The sequence below is a fragment of the Bos mutus genome, chromosome 8 (assembly GCF_027580195.1).
Source record: "Bos mutus isolate GX-2022 chromosome 8, NWIPB_WYAK_1.1, whole genome shotgun sequence".
NCBI classification, from domain to species: Eukaryota; Metazoa; Chordata; class Mammalia; order Artiodactyla; family Bovidae; genus Bos; species Bos mutus.
Genome location: NC_091624.1, coordinates 38,716,798 through 38,742,441, shown reverse-complemented (window position 1 = coordinate 38,742,441; position 25,644 = coordinate 38,716,798). Strand labels below are relative to the sequence as shown.

Sequence of the window (25,644 nt, the reverse complement as noted above, 5' to 3'; positions counted from 1 at the left end):
TACTATTCTTGCCTGGAGAATTCTGTGGACAGAGGAGCCTGGAGGGCTATAGTCCATGGGGTTGCAAAGAATCGGACACGACTGAATTGGCTGAGCACACACACACACAGACAAGAGCCCTTCACATGATTTCATCTCCTCTTGTGATCAAGTGAAAGCTCAGCCTGCTGGCCTACACAGACTCTGCCCCTGCCTGACCCCATAGGTGTCTCCCCCTGACTGCTCTGCCTTGAACCACAAACTTACATGAAACCAAAGAAAATGATCACAGGTCCATTGATTTTCATTTCTGCTGCACACTTCAATATCAACCTGAAAAGGTGCCAGGGCTGAGGCAGGGATATGTGGCTCACAATGAACCTCCTGATCCCCTTTCTAAATTCTTTATAAATCCAAGAGCTTGTGTGGCACAATTAAGATTCAATGCAATCAAATAAATAAATATTTTTTAAAATCTAAAAGAATACACAAATAGGTGAAATTTTGCATCGCTACTGAAAACACTAAGCAAGGGTCATACACATAAGGCAGAACCTCTGAGAGATTTCTGGAAACTAGTTTGGTCACCACCAGCCTGAATGAAGGATGGAGTCCTCAGTTTATCTCAAAAAACAGGATGAAGGGAGGACGGATCCCAGTTGCTGCTGGGTGACACCCCCAGAGGCTTGGAATAGTAGATCCTGGAGACCTAGGCAGAATCAGGGTAGCTTTTCAAAGACAAATGTCAACTGCACTTGAGTGTCTAATTAGAGTACTGATGCCGAGGTCCACACAAGATGGGAAATCTCTCAGTTTTCCCATCAAGACCAGCCAACAACTAAAGGGAGGCTCTTGGGACATTGATCCCAGGAAGCCGGTCATGCCACATGGAGGAGAGGCCATTGCACTTACTATGTCAACCAAACAGGACAAGGACTCTTGTCCTCTGCTAGGCAAAAGTGAACACTTGTCCTTCTGTCTCCTCTGCTCCCTATGGATAAACAGATCAAGATTCTGGCAAATGTGAACTACAACAAGGACAATTCTTTTCCTTCACCCCTCATGTGCATGTGGAGTGGCTTCAGTCATGTCCGACTCTTTGTGACCCCATGGACTGTAGCCCACCAGGCTCCTCAGTCCATAGGATTCTCCAGACTAGAATACTGGAGGGGGCTGCCATTTCCTTCAGGGGATCTTCCCAACCCAGGGATTGAACTCTATCTCTTATGTCTCTTGTATTGGCAGGCAGGTTCTTTACCACCAGCACCACCTGAAAGTCCCTTAATCTGGATCTGAAAGGTTTGGACTGGGACCCAACCAATTCCAAACAGAGCCCATTTCAAATGTTATTATTAGGTCACCCTCGTGAGGCTGAACAAAAAGAGAATTACTGTTTATGTGAAAAGATTCAGCTGTTCAGTAGATGAGATTGATTTGAGGAATCAGAGATTCTCAGGTACAAAACTTCACTTTTAAAAGAGCACAGGGAACAAAATGAAAAGACAACTCTCAGAATGGGAGAAAATATTTGCAAATGAAGCAACCAACATGGGATTAATTGCCAAAATATACAAAGAGCTTGTGCAGCTCAATATCACAAAAACAAACAAATCAATCAAGAAATGGGCAGAAGAACCAAAATAGACATCGCTTCAAAGAAAACAAATCGTTAAAAAGCACAGGAAAAGATGCTCAACATCACTAATTATTAGAGAAATGCAAATCAAAACCACAATAAGGTATCACTTCACATTGGTCAGAAGGGCCACCATCAAAAAATCTACAAATAATAAATGCTAGAGAGGGTGTGGAGAAAAGAGAACCTTCCTACATTGCTGGTGGGAATGTAAAATAGTATAGTCACTATGAAGAACAGAACGGAGGTTCCTTAAAAGCCTGAAAATAGACTTATCACATGATCCAGCAATCCCACTACTGGGCATATACCCTGAAAAAACCATAACTCAAAAGGTACATGCACCTCAAAGTTCACTGCAGCGCTATTTACAATATCCAGTTAATAGTCGCTTAGTCGTGTCTGACTCTTTGAGATCCCATGGACTGGAGCTATTTTTGTTTTGTAGATAAGTTCACTGGTACCCTTTTTTTAGATTCCACATATAAGTGATATCACATGATATTTGTCTTTCTCTGACTTAGTATAGCAATTTCTAGGTCTATCCACATTGCTGCAAATGGCATTATTTTGGTCTTTTAATGGCTGTGTAATATTCCATTGTATATATGTACCACATCTTCTTTATCTATTCCTTTGTTGATGGACATATAGGTTGCTTCCACTGAGCAACTAACACTTTATTTCTGGGCTTCCCTGGTGGTGCCGATGGTAAAGAATCTGCCTGCAGTGCAGGAGACCCAGATTCTTGGGATTTCCCAGGGAAGAATAGTGAAGTGGGTTGCCATTCCCTCCTCCAGGGGGATCTTCTCAACCCAGGGATCTCAACCCAAAACCAGAAGACAAAATCAATCCAAATGTTATAATCAATGAAAATTAGTTAAATTTTTACTAAGAGAATAACATCCAGATTAGACTGGATGTTTTTCACAGACTCTGAAAAATCCATTTGATGCAAGATACACAATCTGATATATAAAAATATGGGCAAAGGTATGTTGACAATGCAAACAAAAATATGTTAGAGACTTCAATATTAATTTTTAAAAATGTACATATCAAGGGAAAATAAACAGGACAAAAGCCTCTCTTTAAATGAAGGTATTATTGATTTAATCTTTCTAGTATTAGTCATCTACATCAACATATTTAAAGCAAAACTTGTTAAAAATATAAGAAAGAATTGGAAGAATTATTCACAGTAGCAGTAGGAAGGTTTATCACACCTCTCTTGACTGACAAAGTGAGATAAAGATAATAAATAATGAATAAAGATCTCAAAAACACCACTGTTAACATTAAAATATATCTTATCAACATTCAGTCTATTAAATGTGCTAATTATTGATCATATATCAAATAATCAAAAAAGCTAATACATTTCATAAGCTATAAATTATTGGGTTTACATTCTTTGATCACAATGCAGTAAATCTGAAATTGGTTTTTAAACATAGGGGATAAAAAAACTACCATATGACCTAACAATCCCACTACATTAGGGTACATGTATTGTTATCAATAACAATTGACTGATAATGATACATGTACCCTAATGTTCACTGCAGAACTATTTACAATAGCTAGGAAATGGAAGCAACCTGGATGCCCACTGAGAGATGAATGGATAAAGAAATTGTGGTACATATACACAATGGAATATTACTCAGCCATAAAAACGAACACATTTGAGTCAGTTCTAATGAGGTAGATGAAACTAAAGACTATTATACACAATGAGTATGTCATAAAGAGAAAAACCAATGCATACTAACACACAGATATGGAATCTAGAAAGATGATACTGACGAACCTATTTGCAGAGCAGCAATGGAGACGCAGAGATAGAGAACAGATCTGTGGACACAGTGGGGGCAGGAGAGAGTGGGACAAATTGAGAGAGCAGCACTGAGATATATACATTACCATATGCAAAACAGATAACCAGTGGGAATTTGCTGTATGACACAAGGAGCTCAAACCCGGTGCTCTGTGATGACCTAGAGGGGTGGGATGGGGTGGGAGGTGGGAAGGAGGTACAAGAGGGAGGGGACATATGTATACTTATGGCTGATTCATGTTGATGTATGGCAGAAACCAACATAATATTGTAAAGCTATTATTCTCCAATTAAAAATAAACTTTAAAAAAAGAAAAAATAATATCCTCCTTAGGTCTATTGTTCAAATAGCCTATAGATTTATATATTTTTATCTTCTAAATAGTTTTTACTTTTTGGAAACATAGAACTCTAGATAATGTTTGTTTTAATATTTTTTGAAAAATAGTGACAATAAATAATATAACAGTTTTGATAATCACAATCACATAAATGAAATTTTGCAATAAAAATGATACAACAACCAAAAAGTAGGGGATAAAAGCACCAATTACTGTTCAAATAACAAGCAACAACAACAACAATACAAGAAATCCTCTTCAGTTCCTATAGGACTAAAGAGCTACAAACAGAGGAAAAAAAAACTGGATGAGAGCACTGCCTAGCAAAACATAAGGCAAGAAACTCAAGTTGCAGGGAAGAAAATGAACAACTTTGGTAATTTTTAATCTTAGACGAGAAAAATTAAAATACGTGAACCAAACATTCTGCTTGTTAACATAAAAGAACAAAATATAACCAGAAAAACAAAGGAAATGTCTAGAGCTTAAATTAGTGGCCTAGAAAACAGAGAAAAATGATTAATAAATTCAGGATGTGGGTTCTCTGAAAAAAACTAATGAAATGAACAATCTTTCAAGACACCTCAGTGAAGACAGAAAGTGAGAAAACATAAATAGATGGTGTACAAAATGAGAGAGATTGAAAAGAAATGAAAAAATAACAGAATTTCATGTAGAATTCTGTGCTAAAACGTAGGACCTCAATAAGAAGGAAAATAGAAAAGAAGAAAACGAAGATTATCAAATCTGACAATCAGAATAGACCACTATCCATGGAAGAAATAGAAAACAGTCTCCAAGAGCTGCTTCCATAAAAGGTGCTATACCCAGATGTTTTATGGGCAAGTTCTTTCAGACCTTCAAGGAACACATAATTCTTATGCTATTTAAATTGTTACAGATAGTAGAAAAAAAGGAGAAGTGTCACAATTCATTTTATAAAGCTAACATAATCTTGAAACCAAAAAAGCAACAAAAACACCACTGTAAAATAAAAAAATATATTCATTTCACATAGAAATATAGATGCAAACCAGAAATAAAATATTTAGTAGAATATAGCAACATAGAAAAGAATAATACCACTGATCAGCTAGAATTTAATCCAAGAATACATGATTGGTTATTATTAGGAAATAAAATTTATCAACTCAATGTCAATGAAAAATATTATATTGATGCCTATTAAAAAGGCAACAGTTGATAAAATTAAAAATTCATTTTGATAAAATTGTTCTATAAACTATAGAAAAATAATTCCTTGATATGATGAAGGATATTGATCTAAAAACCAACAGTGTCATATCTAATGATGAAATACCCAAAGCAGCATTTCCCAACTTCTTTGTAACAATCATTTTTCAAGAACATGTTAGTAAGTGTGATTAAAAGCAAAGTGCAAACAATAGTCAAAAAATAATTTGGGAAGTAAATGGAGAAATATTATATTTTTTATTGAAGTACTGTTGACTTACAGATGTCATATTTCTTTACAGGAGGTCTCAGTGTGATAAAGATGGTGCCTTTCAAATTGATCTATATATCCAAAAATTATGAATAACATGTGACAGGATTTGTGTATGTATGTGTGAGAGCATGTATGTGAACATACATGTATGTGAACAGTGGTGTTGGTGGAGTAGGAGATGTAACTGGACAAAATGAGCTCAGAATTTTCCTGGAAGAATGAACGTGCAAAGACAGACAAAATAATGTCGAAAAACAATATTCATCCAGGTGCCTTCACCCCCAAAATATGAAAGTGTATTACGAAACCACAGAAGCTAAAATAATGTAGCACTAATAGCAGAGAGACAGATAAATGTAACAGAAGTGGGAGTTCCAAAATAGATTCAAGATTCTTCCTAATGTAACAAAGGCAGTTTCCCAAAGAAGATGGGAAAGGATAGATTATTCAAAAAGTCTTTCATGAGTATCTAGCTAGGGACTTCCTTGGTGGTCCAGTGGTTAAGACTTCACCTTTGAATGCAGGGGGTGTGGGTTCAATCTGGTCAGGGAGCAATGATCCTACATACCTCAGGGCCAAGAAACCAAAACATAGAAGCAATATTGTAACAAATTCAATAAAGACTTTAAAAATGGTCCACATAAAAATCTTAAAAAAAAAGAATATCTGGCTAGCCATTTCAACATAAATACAGTTAGACATCACTACCAAAATACAAAACTAAATTCCAGGTAGATGACAAATGATGCTCTAAAAGAACTAGGAGAAAATAGAGGTTATCTGAGTTACATGGGGGAAGATCTCTCCAAGGGTCCCCTAGAAGGCACAATCCATGAAGAAACATTAAAATATGAGACTACATAAAAATTTTAAAAGTCTATGTATTTGTAAAAGGACAAAAAGGATAAAATGCAAAAAAAAAACAATGAGAATAGTCGCTAAATATGTATAAAGATTATAAAACTATTAAATATCCCTTGTCTTTATTCCCTTTTTAGTAAACCTATACCTCTCTCTGCCTGCATGGAGGAGGAGGAGTATGTGGTTCAAAGGAGGGTCCCTTTTAGCCAGAAAAAGGAAGGGAAAGCTTTCTGTATCTGCCCTCCACAGGTGGACAGTGGGGGAAGTGGGGAAGGAGGAAGCAAAAAGAGAAAACCTGGGGTTCCCAAACTCCCCTCTTGACAAGCACTGCAGAGGCTGTTAAGACAGAGTTGGAAATGAAGGTGGCTTTTCCCACTCTCCATCCTGGCATCTGGGAGATGACACAAGAGGGCTATTACATCTGCTAAAGTCACAGCCCGTGTGGCTGGGTGCAGAAGAGTAGGTGTGGGTTGGCACAAATGTTTGGTGTGGTGTGGAGTGGTATGGTGTGGTGTAGTACGGAGTGGTGTGGTGTGGTATGGTAAGGTGTGGTATGGTCTGGAGTGGTGTGGTGTGGTGAGGTATGGTGAGGTGTGGTGTGAGTGGTGTAAACTTGGAGGAACCCATAGGGCTCTCCATGCCTTCAGACAATGATGAAACATCATTGAGAATTTAGCTCAGGAGCCTGTGAACAGTGACCACGCGGGCTGTTACAGACAAAGTGACTCCTTGGCCAATGGCAATAGAACAAGCATCACCCCAGCCAGGAACCAAATGGAGACAAAAAGATAAACCTATAGTGACTTAAGAGGGCTGGGTCATTAGGTGGGGCAACTGTCCGTGGGTGAGCACCCTCAGACTCATCGGGGACAGCTGTGTGATGGCTAGAGACTGGCACCTGGGGCCAGCCACTAGACTAAAACAACATCCCCAGTGCCAGAAACTAAAAATCACCATGAGAGATCAACCTGCTGCTGCTGCTGCTAAGTCGCTTCAGTTATGTCTGACTCTGTGCGACCCCATAGATGGCAGCCCACCAGGCTTCCCTGTCCCTGGGATTTTCCAGGCAAGAATACTGGAGTGGGTTGCCACTGCCTTCTCCAGAGACATCAACCTAGGACCTGATAATTTCCTATCACCCACTACCCCAATAACCATAATATGTGCCCCTGATTAACAATTTAGCACGCAAACCTTCAATGCTGAGTTATCCAAGAGATGCTGAGTATATAAAGATGCTGCTTAAATGATTGGATTTGACTGAACTTACTGGGTTTAACTAAAAGTGTGTGTGTGTGTGTGTGTGTGTGTGTGTGTGTGTGTGTGTGTGTCCGTCCCCTGGGAGTTCATGAAAAAGATCACATCAGTTTTTGAAAAATAAAGAAGCTATATTTTCTCAGCATGTCTGAATACAGCATGAGAAAACTGGCAACTCAAGATATACAGTAATAAGTGATTAATATGATCAATGTATACAATAAACTTACAAATGGAAAAGAAGTAAAACTCAGTGGCTTAACAAAAAAGTGTCCAAAGAGCACAGATGAGCGATTTCACAATACAAAATTGAAATAGAAATGACTGATATGAGGGGAGTGGATTTCAAATATAAAAATATGGGGGGGATTTCAAATAGTAAAGAAAAATGCAGTTTCAAGATGAAAAGTCACTATACACATGTCCAGATGGAAAACCAAGTTAAAGAACTAAAAGACAGTAAACCTGTCCAATGGGGAAAATGCCTTAGGAAAAATCCTTCCGCCTGAACCTGCAACCACGAAATAAGAAAACACAGCAATACCTAGGTCACTAAGTGGTGTCTCTTTCGGAGTACTGACTTGCCTGTATACAGTTGGTTTAAAAGAGTCAGTTATTGTTCAAAGCTTTGTTAGAACTCATTGTAGACGTCTTCTGAGCCTGAGGCACATTCTTTGGAATATGATGGTAAATTTCCAATGACAGATTCGTCTTGTGGAAAGAGCCACAATTAATTTAAAGCCAAGTCTGGTTAGACTATTTGTGATCAGGGAAAGCTTTTCTCGTAAATCTGCTCTGAAGGCAATGACACAAGAGGCATTTGAGAACTCTGTGGCAGCTCGCGGAAATAAATATTTTCAACCTCAAGTGAGAAGGATCCTATTTGGCAAGGTATCTCTCACCTGTCCTGGGTCAATGTCTCCCAACTGGTCTAGCCAGTCTTCTTTTTGCTAAGCCTCTGATAACTTAACGTATAAACTTGATCATGTCATCCTTGTTCCTGGTCATCTTCAAATAAAAACACAAACTCATAATAATGACCCTTCAGTCCAGTCTTATCAGAGTCTTTATCCATCTCATTCCCTCCAGTCTCCTTTTAGCCAATTAACAGCTCCTTGGTCTACAGATCTCAGCCCCAAAGATCAAGGTCAAGAGGGTCAAGCTCTCCTTCCCAGCAAGCCTATTCTACCCTCTCGCCCAGGGTCACTCATCCACAGTACATGTTTCCAAGGTACCACTCCATCCTCTTCCTTGTACACAATTTTGGCATTTTTATGTGGTTATCTGATTCATGTCTGTCTCCTCATGGAGATTAGAAGCCTGCAGGAAGGCAAACACCGAGGTTGTTTTTACATGGTTACATTTCATAAACCCCAATATATGGGACATTCTCGATAAGTAACTGGAAGATGAATGAGAAATGCTGCCTGATACAGTTGTGAGGAAGATGTACTGGAAGATGGTTGCAATAATCCCCTTATTCCTTTGCAAATCTGCTCTCCCACCAGGAGGTGAGTCTGTTTCCCTCCCCTTGAAGGTATACTGGCCTCGGTGACTTGGTTTTCCTGCAGAATGAGGCAGCAGTGACCCTGGGCCAGGTCTGGGTCTTGTGCTTCAGAAGCCTGGCAGTTTCTGCCCCGATTCTCTTGGAGAGAAGTGCCACGCTGCAGGAGAGCTGGCTTCAACTACTGGGGGAAAAGCGGCCACCAATTCTAACATCCCAACAGCCCAATAAACTAGACCTTGACTCATAACTGCCCTACAGTCACAAGCCATAGCAGGATTGTTGCCTTAAGTTACTAAATTTTGAGATGATTTGTGGTGCAGCAAGGGGCTTCCCCCATGGCTCAGCTGGTAAAGAACCTGTCTGGCAATGTAGGAGATGCAAGAGATGTGGGTTCAATCTCTGGGTCAAGAACATCCCCTAGAGAAGGAAATGATAATCCTTGGAAAAGAAAATAGCAACTCACTCCAGTATTCTTGCCTGGGAAATCCCATGGACAGAGGAGCCTAGGGGCCACAGTCTATGAGGTCACAAAGAGTTGGACACGACTTCACACACACACCTACCTATGTGATGCAGCTGCTGCTGCTGCTAAGTCACTTCAGTCGTGTCCGACTCTGTGTGACCCCATAGACGGCAGCCCACCAGGCTCCCCGGTCCCTGGGATTCTCCAGGCAAGAACACTGGAGTGGGTTGCCATTTCCTTCTCCAATGCATGAAAGTGAAAAGTGAAAGAGAAGTTGCTCAGTCATGTCCGACTCTTCGAGATCCCATGGACTGCAGCCCACCAGGCTCCTCGGTCCATGGTATTTTCCAGGCAAGAGTACTGGAGTGGGGTGCCATCGCCTTCTCCAATGTCATTATGTGCACTCACCCCTTTTTCTTGTTACTTTTCACACAGCACCATCTGAAACTTGCTATGTATTGTGCAGATTTTCAGCTCCACTAGGGCAAGGATTTGTCTTTATCTCCAGGGATTCTCTAGCTACCTGGCACACAGGAGATGCTCAATGAAATTTTGCTGAATGAATAAATGACTATGCCTCACTGCTTCCACCTGGTAATCATCTTGCCTGCATTGCCTTCTCCTGGACACTGCATCTTAAAACATTCTCCCTCCTTACCATGTGCTGTCTTTTTTAAAAAAACATCTATAAACTTTTTCAAAATAAGTTATTTTTTAATTGGCCATACCATGTGGCACGTGAGATCTTAGTTCCCCAACCAGGAATCAAACCCACAGACTCTACAGTGGAAGCATGGCATCTTAACCAGTGGACTGCCAGGGAAGTTGCTGTACTGTTTTTTTTTTTGTTTTTTTTTTTTTAAATAATTCTCAAATAGTAATGTCCATCTGAAGCATGGCTCAGCCAGTGCTCTCTCCTTTCATTCAGAGATAATGGCAATGGCTCAGTGCAATAATAATACTTATTTTGAATGTAAATCAGATGTGTTCAGAGTTCTGATGCGTATAACCAAGTGTTCAGTAAATGCTTCCCCCTCATCCCCTTCTCTCTGATGCTTTCTTTTGCCCAGACCTCCAAAGGCATCCACTCTTCATGGCAACATCCCACATCAACATATGTCAGTAATGATCTGTGAAACATATGAATTCAGATAAGATGAACATTTATTGCCATTTGCTCTGTGCTAGGTGCTATATTAGGCAGCTGACCCATATAACATCCCATATTTTATGAAAAAAGAAAGCCTAGGTTGAAATCTCAGGTCAATACTTTCTCCATCCAGCACACTGCCTTTGGTACCAGTTGGCTCTAGACAAAAGAATGTAATAGGCAAAAATGAAACACACACTCCAGGTCCCAAGGCACAGTTTATACCCTTCCTTCTTTCATATGTTGAAGGCTGCTGCTGCTGCTAAGTCACTTCAGTCATGTCTGACTCTGTGCGACCCCATAGAAAGAAGCCCACCAGGCTTCCCTGTTCCTGGGATTCTCCAGGCAAGAACACTGGAGTGGGTTGTCATTTCCTTCTCCAATGCATGAAAGTGAAAAGTGAAAGTTAAGTCACTCAGTTGTGTCCAACTCTTTGCGACGCCATGGACTGCAGCCTACCAGGCTCCTCCATCCATGGGATTTTCCAGGCAAGAGTACTGGAGTTGGGTGCCATCGCCTTCTCTGATGTTGAAGGCTAACAGCTTCAAATTCTTTTTATTTAGCTTCATGATCAAAACTTGTTTTCTAAGAACATTCACTCACTCTAGGACTTCCCTGGTGGTTCAGTGGCTAGGAATCCGCCTGCCAATGCATGGGACATGGGTTCAATCCCTGGTCCAGGAAGATCCCACATGCCTTGGAGCAACTGAGCCCTTGCTCTAGACCCCACGAGCTGCAACTACTGAAGACCGTGTGCCCTAGAGCCCATGCTCCACAACAAGAGAAGCCAATGCAAAGGGAAGCCCGCTTACTGGAACTAGAGAAAGCCCCTGCACAGCAGAAAAGACCAAGCACAACCAAAAATAATAAAAATAAATAAGCAAAAACAAAATTTAAAAAATTCACTCTCGGGTATAAATGACTGATCATTACATCAAGTGTAATCTCCCTCCCCTGAAGGGGTTCTCAATTTCAGGCAAATATTTAGGATATGGGAAGAAGACAAGGCTAGCAAGACTTAGACTTGAAGGCAGAAAAGTCAGATTTCTACCTGTAATCAGGCTATTCAGCCCAGCAACCAACCCAGCCCTGGTGGGGAAGAACTGGGGAGAGAGTGAAGTGTGGAATCCGTGGGGAGACAGAACCTTCTCACAAATCCAGAGGGGCCTTCAGCAATGAGATGGGAGGCCCCCCTCACCTGATTATCCTGGCTTGGTTCCTGCACACATGGGTGCTTCACCCTCAGCTTTGCACAGTACATCCACCCCTGCTTTGATTTTAGTTTCTAAGCCCTCTGTCCTCTGGCAGCTGAGGGCAAACCCATAAGCTCTCTTCCCAAGAGACTACTTGTCCTACTTAAGAGCTCATGTCCCTTGGGTATAATAATATAATGGCATATTTATTCTTCTCTCCACATTTTGCATGAAAAATGTACTTAAGATAGTTACTAAAAACAAACAACGTCTCACTGATGGCTCATGAGATGCAGTGCAGTCTTCAAGTCCCTGCTAAGTCAACTGCGAGACATCTAGATGCTTCTGTAGTGATTTCCAGACATCATTCACTATTCTATTCTTTAGCATTTCTAATATCACTTTGAGGACCAATCTCATAGATTTGTGATCATTGTTTTCAATTTGTCTCCTTAACTAGACTGTGAGACCCTTGAGGGCAGAGTCTGTGCTTTGGTCAACTTTTTGTTCTAACACAGTGCCTGGCACTTATTATACAGCCAATCACTCTGGGAAGAAACAATGTCTTATTTGTTTGGTGTCAAAAAGAAACTGTGGACCATAGATTTGGTAGGTTTGGTGATCTTGTGCCCATTTTCGGTTATTCCCTGGTGGCTCAGAGGTTAAAGCATCTGCCTGCAATGCAGGAGATGTGGGTTCGATCCCTGGTTTGAGAAGGTCCCCTGGAGAAGGAAATGGCAATCCACTCCAGTATTCTTGCCTGGAGAATCCTATGGACAGAGGAGTGCCCATTTTCACTTCAACATTACCAGCTTCCCAAGATAGCAGATCCACAAGAGAAGCTCTGATAAGACCAGAGTCTCCTTTCCCCAGATGGACTCAAGATCCAGTCTATCATGCTCATCTTCTTGGATAGCTAAGCCACCACTGGAAGTCCCAAACTCCCAGTCACCCATCCTTATCTGAGCTGTTCCCACCATGTGGCTCTGTATGACCCCTGATCCAATCTAGGAGCCTCAGGAGATGTGGTTTGATCCTTGGGTCAAGAAGATCCCCTGAAAGAGGAAATGTCAACTCACTCCAGTATTCTTTCCTGGATGATCCCATGGACAGAGGAGCCTAATGGGCCACAGTCTACGGAGTCACAAAGAGTCAGACATGACTGAGTGAGCGCATAAACAGCACAATCTGATCTAGCCTATGTTCCTTCACAGTCTCCCCTTCTTTACTTCAGCCCCTAGATATAATCAGTCATCAGCAACATTCCCTATCATTCCCAGCCTCGTAGCTGTGAGAGACCAGCATTCAGCCTTCTTGATTGGTCTTCCTTTAAATAAATGACCTTAAGTCTCAAACATGTCCTCAGCTCCTCCTGGCAACTCTAGAAAATTTCCATAATCTATTTACTCTCTCACCTCAAAGACTGATCTTTCACATTTTCTTTTACTCCTCAAACTACCATCACTTCCTATTCCTTCCTCACTCTTAGTTGATGATCTTAATTATTTTTTTTTCTTTCCAACTCAGTTTATTGAAAATAGGGACTAGAGATGCCACAGGACATTTTCATAAACACTTAGATATTTGGTTCATTTCTTTTTCATGATGAGCAGAATTATACAGAAGGGAACCCAAAGCAAGAGAAATTAAGCTGATGTGTACTTTTATCTGACTACAATTTGCTCCTGATGTATAAAGCAAGCCAGGCTGAAGCCATCAGCATTACCTATATCTAAAATTTAACTCTAACAATGATGCTGTTTGCTTGGTAGGAACATTTGCTTTCTAAAAACGAATGTTTTCTATTCTCTTAGTCATTCTGAAATTAAAATCAGCTTAGTTTTAAAAATACATAAATTTCATCAAACTTTGAGATGACCATGAGTCTTATTTCATGGGGAACATGCATGTATTTGGAAGTGATCTTGACCTTTCCCCTCCTTACCTACTGCCTCTGTGCCTATACACTCTGGCTTCCCCATCATTTTCAAACCCTCTTGTCTCCTCCCTTGCCTGTACCATCAGGATCTCTCTAGGCCATCATTTCCATCAGAAAATAAACATGATATCCTATCTCCCACCTTTGAAAATTTTCTCTAGATCCTTATAGCTACACTGCCTTTCCCTGTCCCACAGTCTAGCAAAACCCTTTCACTTCACCTTTCAGTCTCTCAAAAAAGTGCACAATCAGGCTTTCATCTCCATCACTCCACTGAAACTACTGTCCTCAAAGAAAGTGTTAGTTGCTCAGTTATGTCCAACTCTTTGCGACCCAAGGGACTGTAGCCTGCCAGGCTCCTCTGTCCATGGGATTCTCCAGGCAAGAATACTGGAGTGGGTTGCCATTTCCTTCAGGACTTCCTCATATCACCAAAGACCTCTACAAGGCCAAGTCCATGGTGGGTTCCCAGTCCTCCTCTGACTTGGTCTAGCAACTGCATGTGACAGCTGATGACTCCTGCCTTCATGAAACATCTTCATTCAGTTTCCGGGACATCACCTTCTTCTACCTCCCTGGCCACTCCTCAGTTTCTTTTGCTGATCATTTCTCTTCCTTTTCCTGACCCTCAAATATCAGGATCCAAGGCTCAGTCTTCATCTCTCGTTCCTCTCCACACTTTCTCACTTGCATATCTTTCCATTTCTGTGGAAATATGTGGATGTGTCCCAAGTTTGTATCATAAACTTGGATAAACATAAACAGCTTCCTCTCTTAGCTCCAAATACATGCATGTAACTGCCTACTTGACATATCTACTCGTGCATCTAATAGACACTTCTCAGCATGGACTGTATAAAATAAGCACTGTGCTTCATATTCCTGCCAACCCCTTACCACCCCATCATTCTTTAGTTTCTCCAGTATCAGGAAATACTACTATTTACCTAGTTTTTAGGGCCTAAAACCCAAAAGTTATCTCTACTCCTCTCTTTTTTTTATATGCTATGTCCAAATTTGTCAGTTGTACCTCTGAAATAAGTGCCTATTGGGAGTACGTCAAGGCTGTATATTGTCACCCTGCTTATTTAACTTATATGCAGAGTACATCATGAGAAACGCTGGGCTGGAAGAAGCACAAGCTGGAATCAAGATTGCTGGGAGAAATACCAATAACCTCGGATATGCAGATGACACCACCCTTATGGCAGAAAGTGAAGAGGAGCTAAAGAGCCTCTTGATGAAAGAGGAGAGTGAAAAAGTTGGCTTAAAGCTCAACATTTAGAAAACTAAGATCATGGCATCTGGTCCCGTCGCTTCATGGCAAATACATGGGGAAACAGTGGAAACAGTGGCTGACTTTATTTTTTTGAGCTCCCAAATCACTGCAGATGGTGGTTGCAGCCATGAAATTAAAAGACACTCACTCCTTGGAAGGAAAGTTATGACCAACCTAGACAACATATTAAAAAAGCAGAGACATTACTTTGTCAACAAAGGTCTGTCTAGTCAAGGCTATGGTTTTTCCAATAGTCATGTATGGATGTGAGAGTTGAACTATAAAGAAAGCTGAGCGCCGAAGAATTGATGCTTTTGAACTGTGGTGTTGGAGAGGACTCTTGAGAGTCCCTTGCACTGCAAGGATATCCAACCAGTCCATCCTAAAGGAGATCAGTCCTGGATGTTCATTGGAAGGACTGATGTTGAAGCTGAAACTCCAATACTTTGGCCACCTGATGCAAAGAGCTGATTCATTTGAAAAGACCCTGATGCTGGAAAAGATTGAGGGCAGGAGGAGAAGGGGATGACAGAGGATGAGATGGTTGAATGGCATCACTGACTCAATGGACATGAGTTTGGGAGTTGGTGATGGACAGGGAGGCCTGGTCTGCTACAGTTCATGGGGTTGAAAAGAGTCGGATATGACTGACCAACTGAACTGAACTGGGATCACTTTGAACCACGCCCACCTGTCTTACCTGAGTACAGGGCTTCCCCACTTTTCCCCCCTTGATGTCTCCAACAGTCTCCTAAGTGGTCTCCCTGTTTCAACTCTTATCTGGGAAACAGCCCTCACTCCTCCCCGTAGCCAGAACCATCCTTTCAAAATATAAGACCAGCCACTCAGGTGCTAAAGCTCCTCTGATTGGATTACTTCCCATCACAATTAGAATAATATGCAAATTCTACTTTGGCCTAAAAGACAGGTCAGGTTCCTTGCCAGCTCTGTACTGGGTATTGACTCTGCCCAGAAAACTCTTCCTCCTAGAATTTGCAAAGCTTGCTCCTCACTTCAGTCAGGTCTCTGCTCAAATATCACCTCTTCAGAGAGGAGTTTCCATGCCATTCACCACATTGTCATCCCAGTCTCTATCTTATTATCCTGTTTACTTTTAAAATGGTGCTTGTTAATCCTTGACTTTTAAAGGTATATTTATTTGTTTTTGTCTATTTCCCCCCAAAGATTGCAAACATCTCAGTGCAAGGACTTTTCTGCCTTGTTCACCCTAAGTGTCTAGAACAAGTGCTTAATAAATACAGTACTTGACAGGTGAACAGATGCATAACTAAATGTGCAAACTTCAAGAGGAAGCGATGGGATGCAGATGATAGGTAAGGAGGCAGTGGCTCAGGTAAAGAAGGTTGTATAAATACAATCAAAGCTGTGATGTCATTCTAGAAGCAGAGAATGCAATAATGATGAAAGGCCAGAGAATGGACTTGGAAGGGCCTCTCAAGCAGCTGTGTTGGGTAGAAATTTCTGCAATGATGGAAATACTCTATATCTCTGCTGTTCAAAGCAGTAGCCACTGGCCACATGTGGCTGCGAACACCTGAAATGGTCCAGTGGGACTAAGCAATTGAATACTAATTTTCTTTAATTTTAACTTACATTCAATAGACACATGGGGCTAGTGGTTATGACAGTAGACAGCAAAGCTTTAGAACCTGAAGAATTCCTTCCCCTGACTTGTGATTTTGGAATAATAACATATACCTCACTTAGTTATTGAGAGGACTAATGATATCAAATTGTCAATGTCTGAAACATAGTTAGTCCTCAAAAAATAATAGTGGCAATGACCACTCAGTGTTGCCAATAAAAGGACTTTCAGTACATGCCATGTAAATTGACCCTAAAGTACAGAAAGACTTTTATGACTTTTTATTGTAATTTTTTGTTCGCTTGAGCTACTGGGTAACCAATGTGTGTGGGTCTACATTTGAGCTCACAAACTAAAAATAGTAAACAACCATTCTGGGTTGTCAGGAAGGCCTTCCAGAGGTAAATGATGAATCCAAGTGCATCAGCTTGCTGACACTTATAATGAACTAATTAGTTCTGACAACAGCTCATTCAGCATTTGTGAAAATTGGATCTGTAACATTACTGTTTGCTTTAATACTTAGCATTAAAATAAAGGGGAATGTATTTACTTATTGGAAATAGTATATTGAATTCTTTAAAGGTTAAACTGTTTTGGAGATATATTTTTTTCTTGCCAGTAGCTCGTTATAGTTTCTTCCACACAGAATCCAGAAAACAAAATGAACACAGATATAGAACATAAGCAGACCATTTTCACTAACCCTTAGGAATAATCTAATCTAATAATCAAATTGCACAAGTTTGTTCAGGATAAGCATCGTGCTTATTTTTAGGCCAAGAGAATTTGCAGTCCACAGCAGCAGAGATGAAAGTGACATTCCATTGCCCGTGCCTAAGTGCCTGGTGGAGGAGACTCAGAGACTTGAAATCCAAGGATGGATGTTTTTAAGTTAAACACAGGCTTAAAAGCATTAACAGAAGTTGATATTCTTATTAAGAAGACCAATTAATCTGCATCGGTGGGAAACCACTTTGCAGTAGTCGAAAAAGTGCCCTAGGACTGAATATAAGTGAGATTGGAGCAGAAAGGGAATGAAAATTTACTTTTCTACAGGGAAGTCTTTCCTAACTGCCCTTCTAGCGTTGCCGTTTGAAATGCAGATCCTTTCTCGTCCACCCATGACTGTGAGTCTAGGATAGCAGAAGGGGAAGAGCTGATGTAAAGACTTACCAATGGGCATCACTAAGAAAAAAGGCAGCCAGCAGAGGACGAAGCAGCCGACCACGATGCCCAGCGTTTTGGCCGCTTTCTTCTCGCGGGAAAATTTGAGCAGTCTCACGGAGAAGTGCGTCTTGTTCTTGGCGCTGGTCACCCCGCTGCCTCCTACCTGGGCGTTTTTGCGATGGATGCGGAGCGTCACCTGCTCCGAGTCTGACTTGTCGGTCTTAAGGCCCGACTTGAGGCCCCGGCTCTCCCTCTTGGCCACCACGTAGACCCGGCAGTACATGACCAGGATGATGGTCAGCGGCACGTAGAAGGAGCCCAGAGCCGAGAAGAGCACGTAGCCCGGCTCCTCGTTGATCTGGCAGATGGTCTCGTCCTCCGGGGCCGGCTGCCTCCAGCCGAAGAGGGGCCCGATGGAGATGACCAAAGAGAGCGCCCAGACGCAGAGCAGGGCCATGAGGCCCCTCTTCTGGGTGACGATGGTGGGGTAGCGCAGAGGATAGCTCACGCCGATGTAGCGGTCGATGGAGATGATGCAGAGTCCCATGATGGAAGCCGTGCAGCACAGGACGTCCACCGCCGCCCAGACATTGCAGAAGACCCTGCCGAAGGCCCAGTAGCCCAAGATCTCGAAGATAGCGGAGAAGGGCAGCACCGTGGAAGTGAGGAGAAGGTCGGCCACCGCCAGGTTGACGATGTAGTAGTGTGTGACCGAGTGCAGGTGCCGGTGGCAGGCCACGGAAAGGATCACGAGGATGTTCCCCAGTACCCCGAAAAGGATGAGGCCCCCCAAGATCACCCCGAGCAGAATGGCCTTGGAAATGTTCACCGGTGGCGGCGGGTGGGTGCAGTTGGAGCTGTCGGAGGCATTTCCGGAGAGAAACACCATGGTCCCAGCCCCCCGGGGCCGGGGCCGGCAAAGTCCGGCTCTTGAGGGCCACCCCTCGGCGGGTGAGGAGGAGGGGAGCGAGGGAGCGGGGAGTCAAAAGCTCTCGGCTCCCAGGAGCCTCGTCTGCTGGGGTTGTCTGGGGGTAAGAGAGAACGTGCAGGGAGGAAGCAACCCCGGCCAGCCCGGGAAACCCTCAGTAGGCCATGCAAAGGGGTAGGGCTTTAAAGGCGACATGGCCAGGGGCTCGCGGAGCTGCCAGCCGACCCTCTCCACCCGTAGCGCTGGCCCGGGGCCCCAGCTCCCTCCCTATCCGAGCCTTAGCATGGAACTCTGGGAGACGTGATGCAAAATGCAATCCCAGAGTTATGGGAGTCCCCTTTCCTGCACTGTCCGCTCCGTCCGGGTGAGAAGTTTGAGCATTCTGCACATAATTGGAATTCAAAACTTCAGTCTTCCCCAACAAACCACAAGCAAGTACTGGTCTGCCGTCGACTCTCAAAGGCGGGGACCGTTGGCATCTGGGCGCTTCTCCCCACCCGCAGTTACACTCGGTGTGGCTGGATTCATGATAGATCGCGCAGGCCAAGGGGAAACGCGGATGTGAAATGTTCACCAAGCGCGAGATGGCTGCGGAGCGTAGTTTGCCAGCGTTGTCCTGAAAGAGCGCAAAGAAATGCAGAGTCTAAACCGGCCGCCGCGGGAAGCGAGGCCGTGCTAGACGCGGGGTCTGACCCGGCCGGGAGTCCCGCAGACTCTGAGATCCCGACCCGTCCTGCCGCAGCCCAGCGCGCGGGAGGGGACCGCAAGCCGTGCCCAACCTCTGGGCACCTGCCCTGGCGCGCTCCTCCTCGCGGCCTCTGGTGGTTTTCAAGGACCGAGGCAAACACACCCCAAGCTCTAGCACGGCCGGCGTGAAATTAAAATCTGAAATTAAATTAATTTAAATCTAGCTTGAAATTAAAATCTAGCCCGAGTGGCGCGATTTGAGGCTGAAGGGTTTGCCGCGCCGAGCCAAGCTGGTGGAAACCCGGAGGATCTACCCGGTGGCCACTTGCACAGGTTGCTTCGCAGTCACCTGGAGGGGGCGGCCTGGGAGAGGGAGTCGCCGAGACCCGGGGACCGCAGAGGCAGTGCCACGCGCACGCTCACGCCAGAGGAATTCACACTTGAGTGTGCGGAGCGCGCCGGTCTGTCGACCAGCCAAGCCAGCCTGAAAGCCGGGTCCGAAGCAAAGCCCTCGGGACACAACGAGGGCTGAACCCGACTCTAGGAAAGGTCCGAGAGTCCTTTCCGAGTCACAGGATCAGGGGTCCCGGAGGACTCGAGCCTCTAGCCACGCCCAGGAGGGCCCTGGGGGTTCCGGGGAGGAGTGGGAGCAGGGAGCATCGCTAAGCCTAAGGGGCTTTGCTGGCGGCAGTCACTGCGGATTTTGTAGGCGTAAAAATCAAGCCGGCGGCCAGGGGACGCCTCGTATTTATTTTCCGAGCCGAGGGCCACCGTCTGCCTAAGAAAGGTAGATTTCCATAGCTGCGAGCGGACCACAGGGACTCCGGTGGGAATGCGGGGGAGTGGGGACCCACTTTGCGGCTGGGCCCCGAGGCGGGATTCCCTCGGCAAAGGCTTCTGTGAAAATCTCAAGTTCTAGAGCTCACAGGTGATAACAGAACGCAAGCAACTGCAGAAACCCGTTTCCCCTTACCGCGGAGAGATAAATACGCTGTTAAAAACACACTTGTTAACTAGGAGATAAGTTCCCAGAATACAAGAGGGAAACGCGGTGGGGTGGGGAAGAGGGGTGAAAAACGGAGCAGGAGCTTGGGGAAAGTGGGAGTAGGGTCTCGCCTGGAGGCCCCGGGAGGTTTGCCCTCACCCGCCCGGCCCTGCAGCGCACTCACCTGGAGCGCGGATGCAGAGCCACTGGTGCGCGCGCGCCGCGAGAAGTGGAGCGGCCCGCGGTCCCCCGAGCAACTCCGCCGCCGCCTCCCTGCGGGGAGAGGGGACTGTCTCTCCCACCAAACAGTTCCCGGTCGTTTTGCACCCGCTGACTCACCCCTCTACCAGAGACGTCTTTAAGATCCTGGCTCACAGACGCTTTACCTGGAAATTTTAACAATAAAGAAAACAGAAAAAGAAAAAAAACAATACAGTCAAGCAATAACTCCACCTTCGCCCTTTTAATATTCAGCTCCCCTACATCAGCAAAGACTGGCAAGGAACTTTGCGGCTCTCGCTGACGTAACACAGTCAGTAGCCCCGGCTAGTACCGTAATCTCCTGCTGTTACCGTATTACTCGGCGGTAATAGGCCCTATGCGCCCACTAAATTTTGTTTTGTTTTGTTTTATTTTTTAATTTTTGGCTTTTGCCTTTTTACTTTGAGTGAATTAGGTTCTCGCTTTACTTTAAGAAAGTGTGTGAGAGGAGAGGAGGAAGCGGGGAGAAGGAATTTTTTCATTTGTAGTAAATAACTTCTTTACATGCTCTGATTTTAAAAATAAAGAAAAATAGACATTTGCCAGACAAGTATTACAGTGCGTATGATGTGTTCAAAGAAATGCCCAGTAGATTTACTTTTGAACAGCTTGATTCAATTAGCACTTGGACTAGGTTCTGTTAAAATAGAAAAGAAGCATATTGTTATGCCAAATATGCAGGTGAATTATATTATTTGCAGATGTTTTAAGAAGAATGTAAAATCAGATAAATTTTCAATAAATCTGATTGCAATAAAATTATAATTCTAGAAGAATAAAATGAGCATATCTAAACCTTTTGAAATATGATTCACTTCTCATTTCTGCAGACAAATGGATTAAGAAAGCATGTTGGTTCCACTGCAGTTTCTTACACAGCTTAGTGTTTTTAAAGTGCCATTTATTATTTTCCAGTTTCCATAAGAAAATATATCCTTTAAAAGAGTGCTGTCATCTAGTCACTAAGTGGTGTCTGACTCTTTTGTCACTCCATGGACTGTAGCCTGACAGGCTATTCTGTCCATAGGATTTCCCAGGCAAGAGTGCTATTTCCTCCTCCAAGGGATCTTCCTGACTCAGGAATCAAATCCGTGTCTCCTGTGTCTCCTGTATTGGCAGGCGGATTCTTTACCACTGGTGTTACCTGGGAAGTGTGCCCCTCCCCTCCACTGCCCCCCCCCCGCCCCCCCACACACAAAAGAGTATTACTTTTCTTTAATTTTCTTAATGAATGAATAATTAGAGTTCAAATAGTTGACATTGCCAGTCTTATTTACTTTTTTTGGATAAATCCCATGTGCTTTTTACCTTACAATTGAATAAAGTGTTTTGGAATATTGGGGAAATGCCAGAATTTTCTCCATTCTTGATTCCCATCTCCTAAGTCCCCTCCTTTCATTTTTATTGATTCAGGCAAAACACTCTGTTTGTAAAATATAGTAGGTTCCGTTAAATCTAGTAACAGAGAGGGAAGTACTTGAATTCCCTCCCCTTAACAGAAGTTTATTATTACCTTTTTCAAGGGAAATGTTTGGAAGACTTTTATCATAGCAGTATGCCTCAAAGTATCTCATAGAAATGCCCTCAGGAAGATCAGGGGAGGAGGAAGCAGGGAGAAGGGATTTTTTTGCTTCATTCAAGACCTAAGGTATAGATGACCTCTTTCTTAAAAACAATGCCATTCTACGCCCACATCTATAGGAGTGGTACCGACAGTTAGCTGGAAAAGGAAATGGCAACCCACTCCAGTGTTCTTGCCTGGAGAATCCCATGGACAGAGGAGCCTGGCAGGCTAAAAGTCCATGAGGTCGCAGAGTTGGACACAACTTAGAGGCTGAACAACAACAACAAACAGCAACTGACACTTGTCACGTTTGATTAGACTTTAATACTATTTGATTAATTTTTTGACTTGACTTTAATATTATTTTAAAAATAAATACACAAATGGCTTTATTATTCATAAACTGAATTCTATGTTGAAGGAGAAGCAGACATGAGAGGAGACAGGAAATCTGGGTTTGCTCTCATCCTTAAGCCACTTGCTCTCTGAGATGTAGTCCCCTGGGTTGGAAAGGCTGTATCAGTTCCCTGAGACTCCTACATCTTATCATCCAATATGTATACAATGTCTGTTCTTCAGAAATCCCACCCACCAGAGGACTATATTATTGTTTAATTTCTAATCCATTAACCTTTTAGCATGAATGCAAGCTTTCTGGTAAGATCTGTTCCATGGTAGATAAGGAAATAGTGTAATCAATAAGAGCAAGTAAAAATCGCTCAACTCTGCAGAGTCAAAATGTACAAAGACTTCGCAACTCTCAATCTCCAATCCCTAACTAATAAGCATACTCACAATCCCAGTGCCCTCAACCAAGTAACCCGTGCCAGCTCTTTATTTCCAGCTTGGCCCCCGGATGGTGCCAGGTAGGTCTTTCAAATCTGCTTCTAAACCTGTGAACATCAACATTTGCTAAACTATCAGAACCAATCTTTCCATAGCTAATCACAGACTGGCTAATAGGAAACTATTCATCTCCTTAAAAAATGGTTGACATGGATGCCCCAGAAGATGTTCAGTGAGATCCAGGAGAAGGTGCAGTGAGGTCAGAGTAGGCTGTGAAGTGGTAAAGGTCTGTTCCTGCCCTCCTGTGAGACCAGGATGAAACTCACTCTCACTTTTTCACTCTGGAGACAGTTAAGAAAGATTGGAAAACAGATCAGGGAAAACTGCTATTTGCTTACAGGAAATCTGTAAGTACAGGAATATCAGGACATCGCAATAGTGCATTCGGCTGCCTCAGGATCAATAATGTGCCTAATATCCAGAAAAAAAATCTCCTGGAAAATCTTCACATATGCTGTGGGCTGAAGCCTTCATTCCTATGCAACAGTGGTACACAGAGCACGATGACTTCTGCTTTTCTTTTCCTTTCAGAACTTCCACAGGAATTCCTCTCATTGGTATATTATAACCCCAAATCTGGCTGGCAGAGATTCTTCCATCCATTGGAATGCAAAGGAACATAGAGATGGGAAAATAATTCTAAGTGGCTGATGGGTAATTTGGTGTAATGTCCATGGGTATTTTTATAGTGGTGTTTCCTCTTTTTGTCTTATTGGTTTGTAAGTATGCTTTACATATTATGGCAGCCATGAAAATGTGCTATCAAGATCTCCTGATGCATAATTGACTGACAGTCCCACATTTTGTCCTTCTGGATCCATCCCTGTGCTCATGTTATACTTCCTATGGGCTACTCCCAACCAATGGCTAAGCATGGAAGAAGTTCTAATGCAGGCCTGTTACTATAAGACCTGGGATTTCCTGAATGGGGGACTTTGTCTCATGTGCTCCTCATTGGCTGGCCAAAACTTTCTTCTAACTGTGGAACAGTCTGATATATTTCTTTCCCCATACTTCTTCCTTCCTCTCTTCTTCACAGGATTCTGACTTAGATCACAGTTTGAAGGCTCTCTTTCTCCAACTTTCCCTTTTTCCTTCACAGGAATTTCCCCCTTATATCTTTTGCATGATTAATCATGTCTCCGTGTCTGTTTCAGTTCAGTTCAGTCGCTCAGTCGTGTCTGACTCTTTGCGAGCCCATGAATCAGCACGCCAGGCCTCCCTGTCCATCACCAACTTCCGGAGTTTACCCAAACTCATGTCCATCTAGTCAGTGATGCCATCCAGCCATCTCATCCTCTGTCGTCTCCTTCTCCTCCTGCCCCCAATCCCTCCCAGCATCAGGGTCTTTTACAATGAGTCAACTCTTTGCATGAGGTGGCCAAAGTATTGGAGTTTCAGCTTCAGCATCAGTCCTTCCAATGAATGCCTAGGACTGATCTCCTTTAGGATGAACTGGTTGGATCTCCTTGTAGTCCAAGGGACTCTCAAGAGTCTTCTCCAACACCACAGTTCAAAAGCAACAATTCTTCGGCGCTCAGCTTTCTTCACAGTCCAACATTTCTGCTTTATTGACTATGCCAAAGCCTTTGTGTGGATCACAATAAACTGTGGAAAATTCTGAAAGAGATGGGAATACCAGACCACCTGACCTGCCTCTTGAGAAATCTGTATGCAGGTCAGGAAGCAACAGTTAGAACTGGACATGGAACAACAGACTGGTTCCAAATAGGAAAAGGAGTACGTCAAGGCTGTATATTGTCACCCTGCTTATTTAACTTCTATGCAGAGTACATCGTGAGAAACGTTGGACTGGAAGAAGCACAAGCTGGAATCAAGATTGCCAGGGGAAATATCAATAACCTCAGATATGCAGATGACACCACCCTTATGGCAGAAAGTGAAGAGGAACTAAAAAGCCTCTTGATGAAAGTGAAAGAGGAGAGTGAAAAAGTTGGCTTAAAGCTCAACATTCACAAAACAAAGATCATGGCATCTGGTCCCATCACTTCATGGGAAATAGATGGGGAAACAGTGGAAACAGTGTCAGACTTTATTTTCCTGGGCTCCAAAATCACTGCAGATAGTGACTGCAGCCATGAAATTCAAAGACGCTTCCTCCTTGGAAGGAAAGTTATGACCAACCTAGATAGCATATTCAAAAGCAGAGACATTACTTTGCCAACAAAGGTCCGTCTAGTCAAGGCTATGGTTTTTCCAGTGGTCATGTATGGATGTGAGAGTTGGACTGTGAAGAAAGATAAGCGCCGAAGAATTGATGCTTTTGAACTGTGGTGTCTGTTTACTGGGGTACAAAATTAACATATATATTAAGGATGTCAGCCCTTTGTGATATATGTTGTCATTTTTTCCAGTCACAGATATTTAAAGGAAAACACCTCATGAATTTATATATACATATGGATTCTTAAATAAAACATAAAGAATAGAATTTTTGAAAAAAATTGACAAATTTCCATCAATATTTAATACTTTGCAGTTTGATAAGAGATACAAAAGGGCAAGATAAAAGTATAAGTTTAATTGGGAGCAAATATTGTAAAATATATAGCACACTAAAATTATTTTCCAGAGTATATACTTTCTACTGTCTAACCTTTGTCGTTTCTGAAAAGTCAGACAAATTTATATTATTTTGTCACTGTAGATAATATATAGTTTTT

At 42.9% G+C, this 25,644-nt stretch overlaps 1 protein-coding gene across 6 annotated transcripts in view; it reads right to left on the bottom strand.

The window, feature by feature from the left end:
* Window positions 1–21,088, bottom strand: part of ADRA1A (adrenoceptor alpha 1A) — a 124,065-nt gene extending 102,977 nt beyond the window's left edge. The window contains exons 1-2 of one of the 6 annotated variants that reach the window (XR_011465102.1): window positions 20,474–21,087; window positions 17,696–19,233 (exon numbers count right to left, since the gene is read on the bottom strand). Coding sequence is in view for 5 of the 6 variants with exons in the window: in XM_005903000.3 (XP_005903062.1) it covers window positions 17,696–18,578 (883 nt within the window). In the remaining variant the exon portion in view is untranslated. Of the gene's footprint in view, window positions 1–17,695; window positions 19,234–19,653; window positions 19,893–20,473 lie in introns of those variants that run through there. The other 5 variants (XM_005903000.3, XM_070375491.1, XM_070375493.1 and 2 more) reach the window with 5 other exon arrangements.
* Between the last annotated feature and the right edge of the window lie 4,556 nt (window positions 21,089–25,644).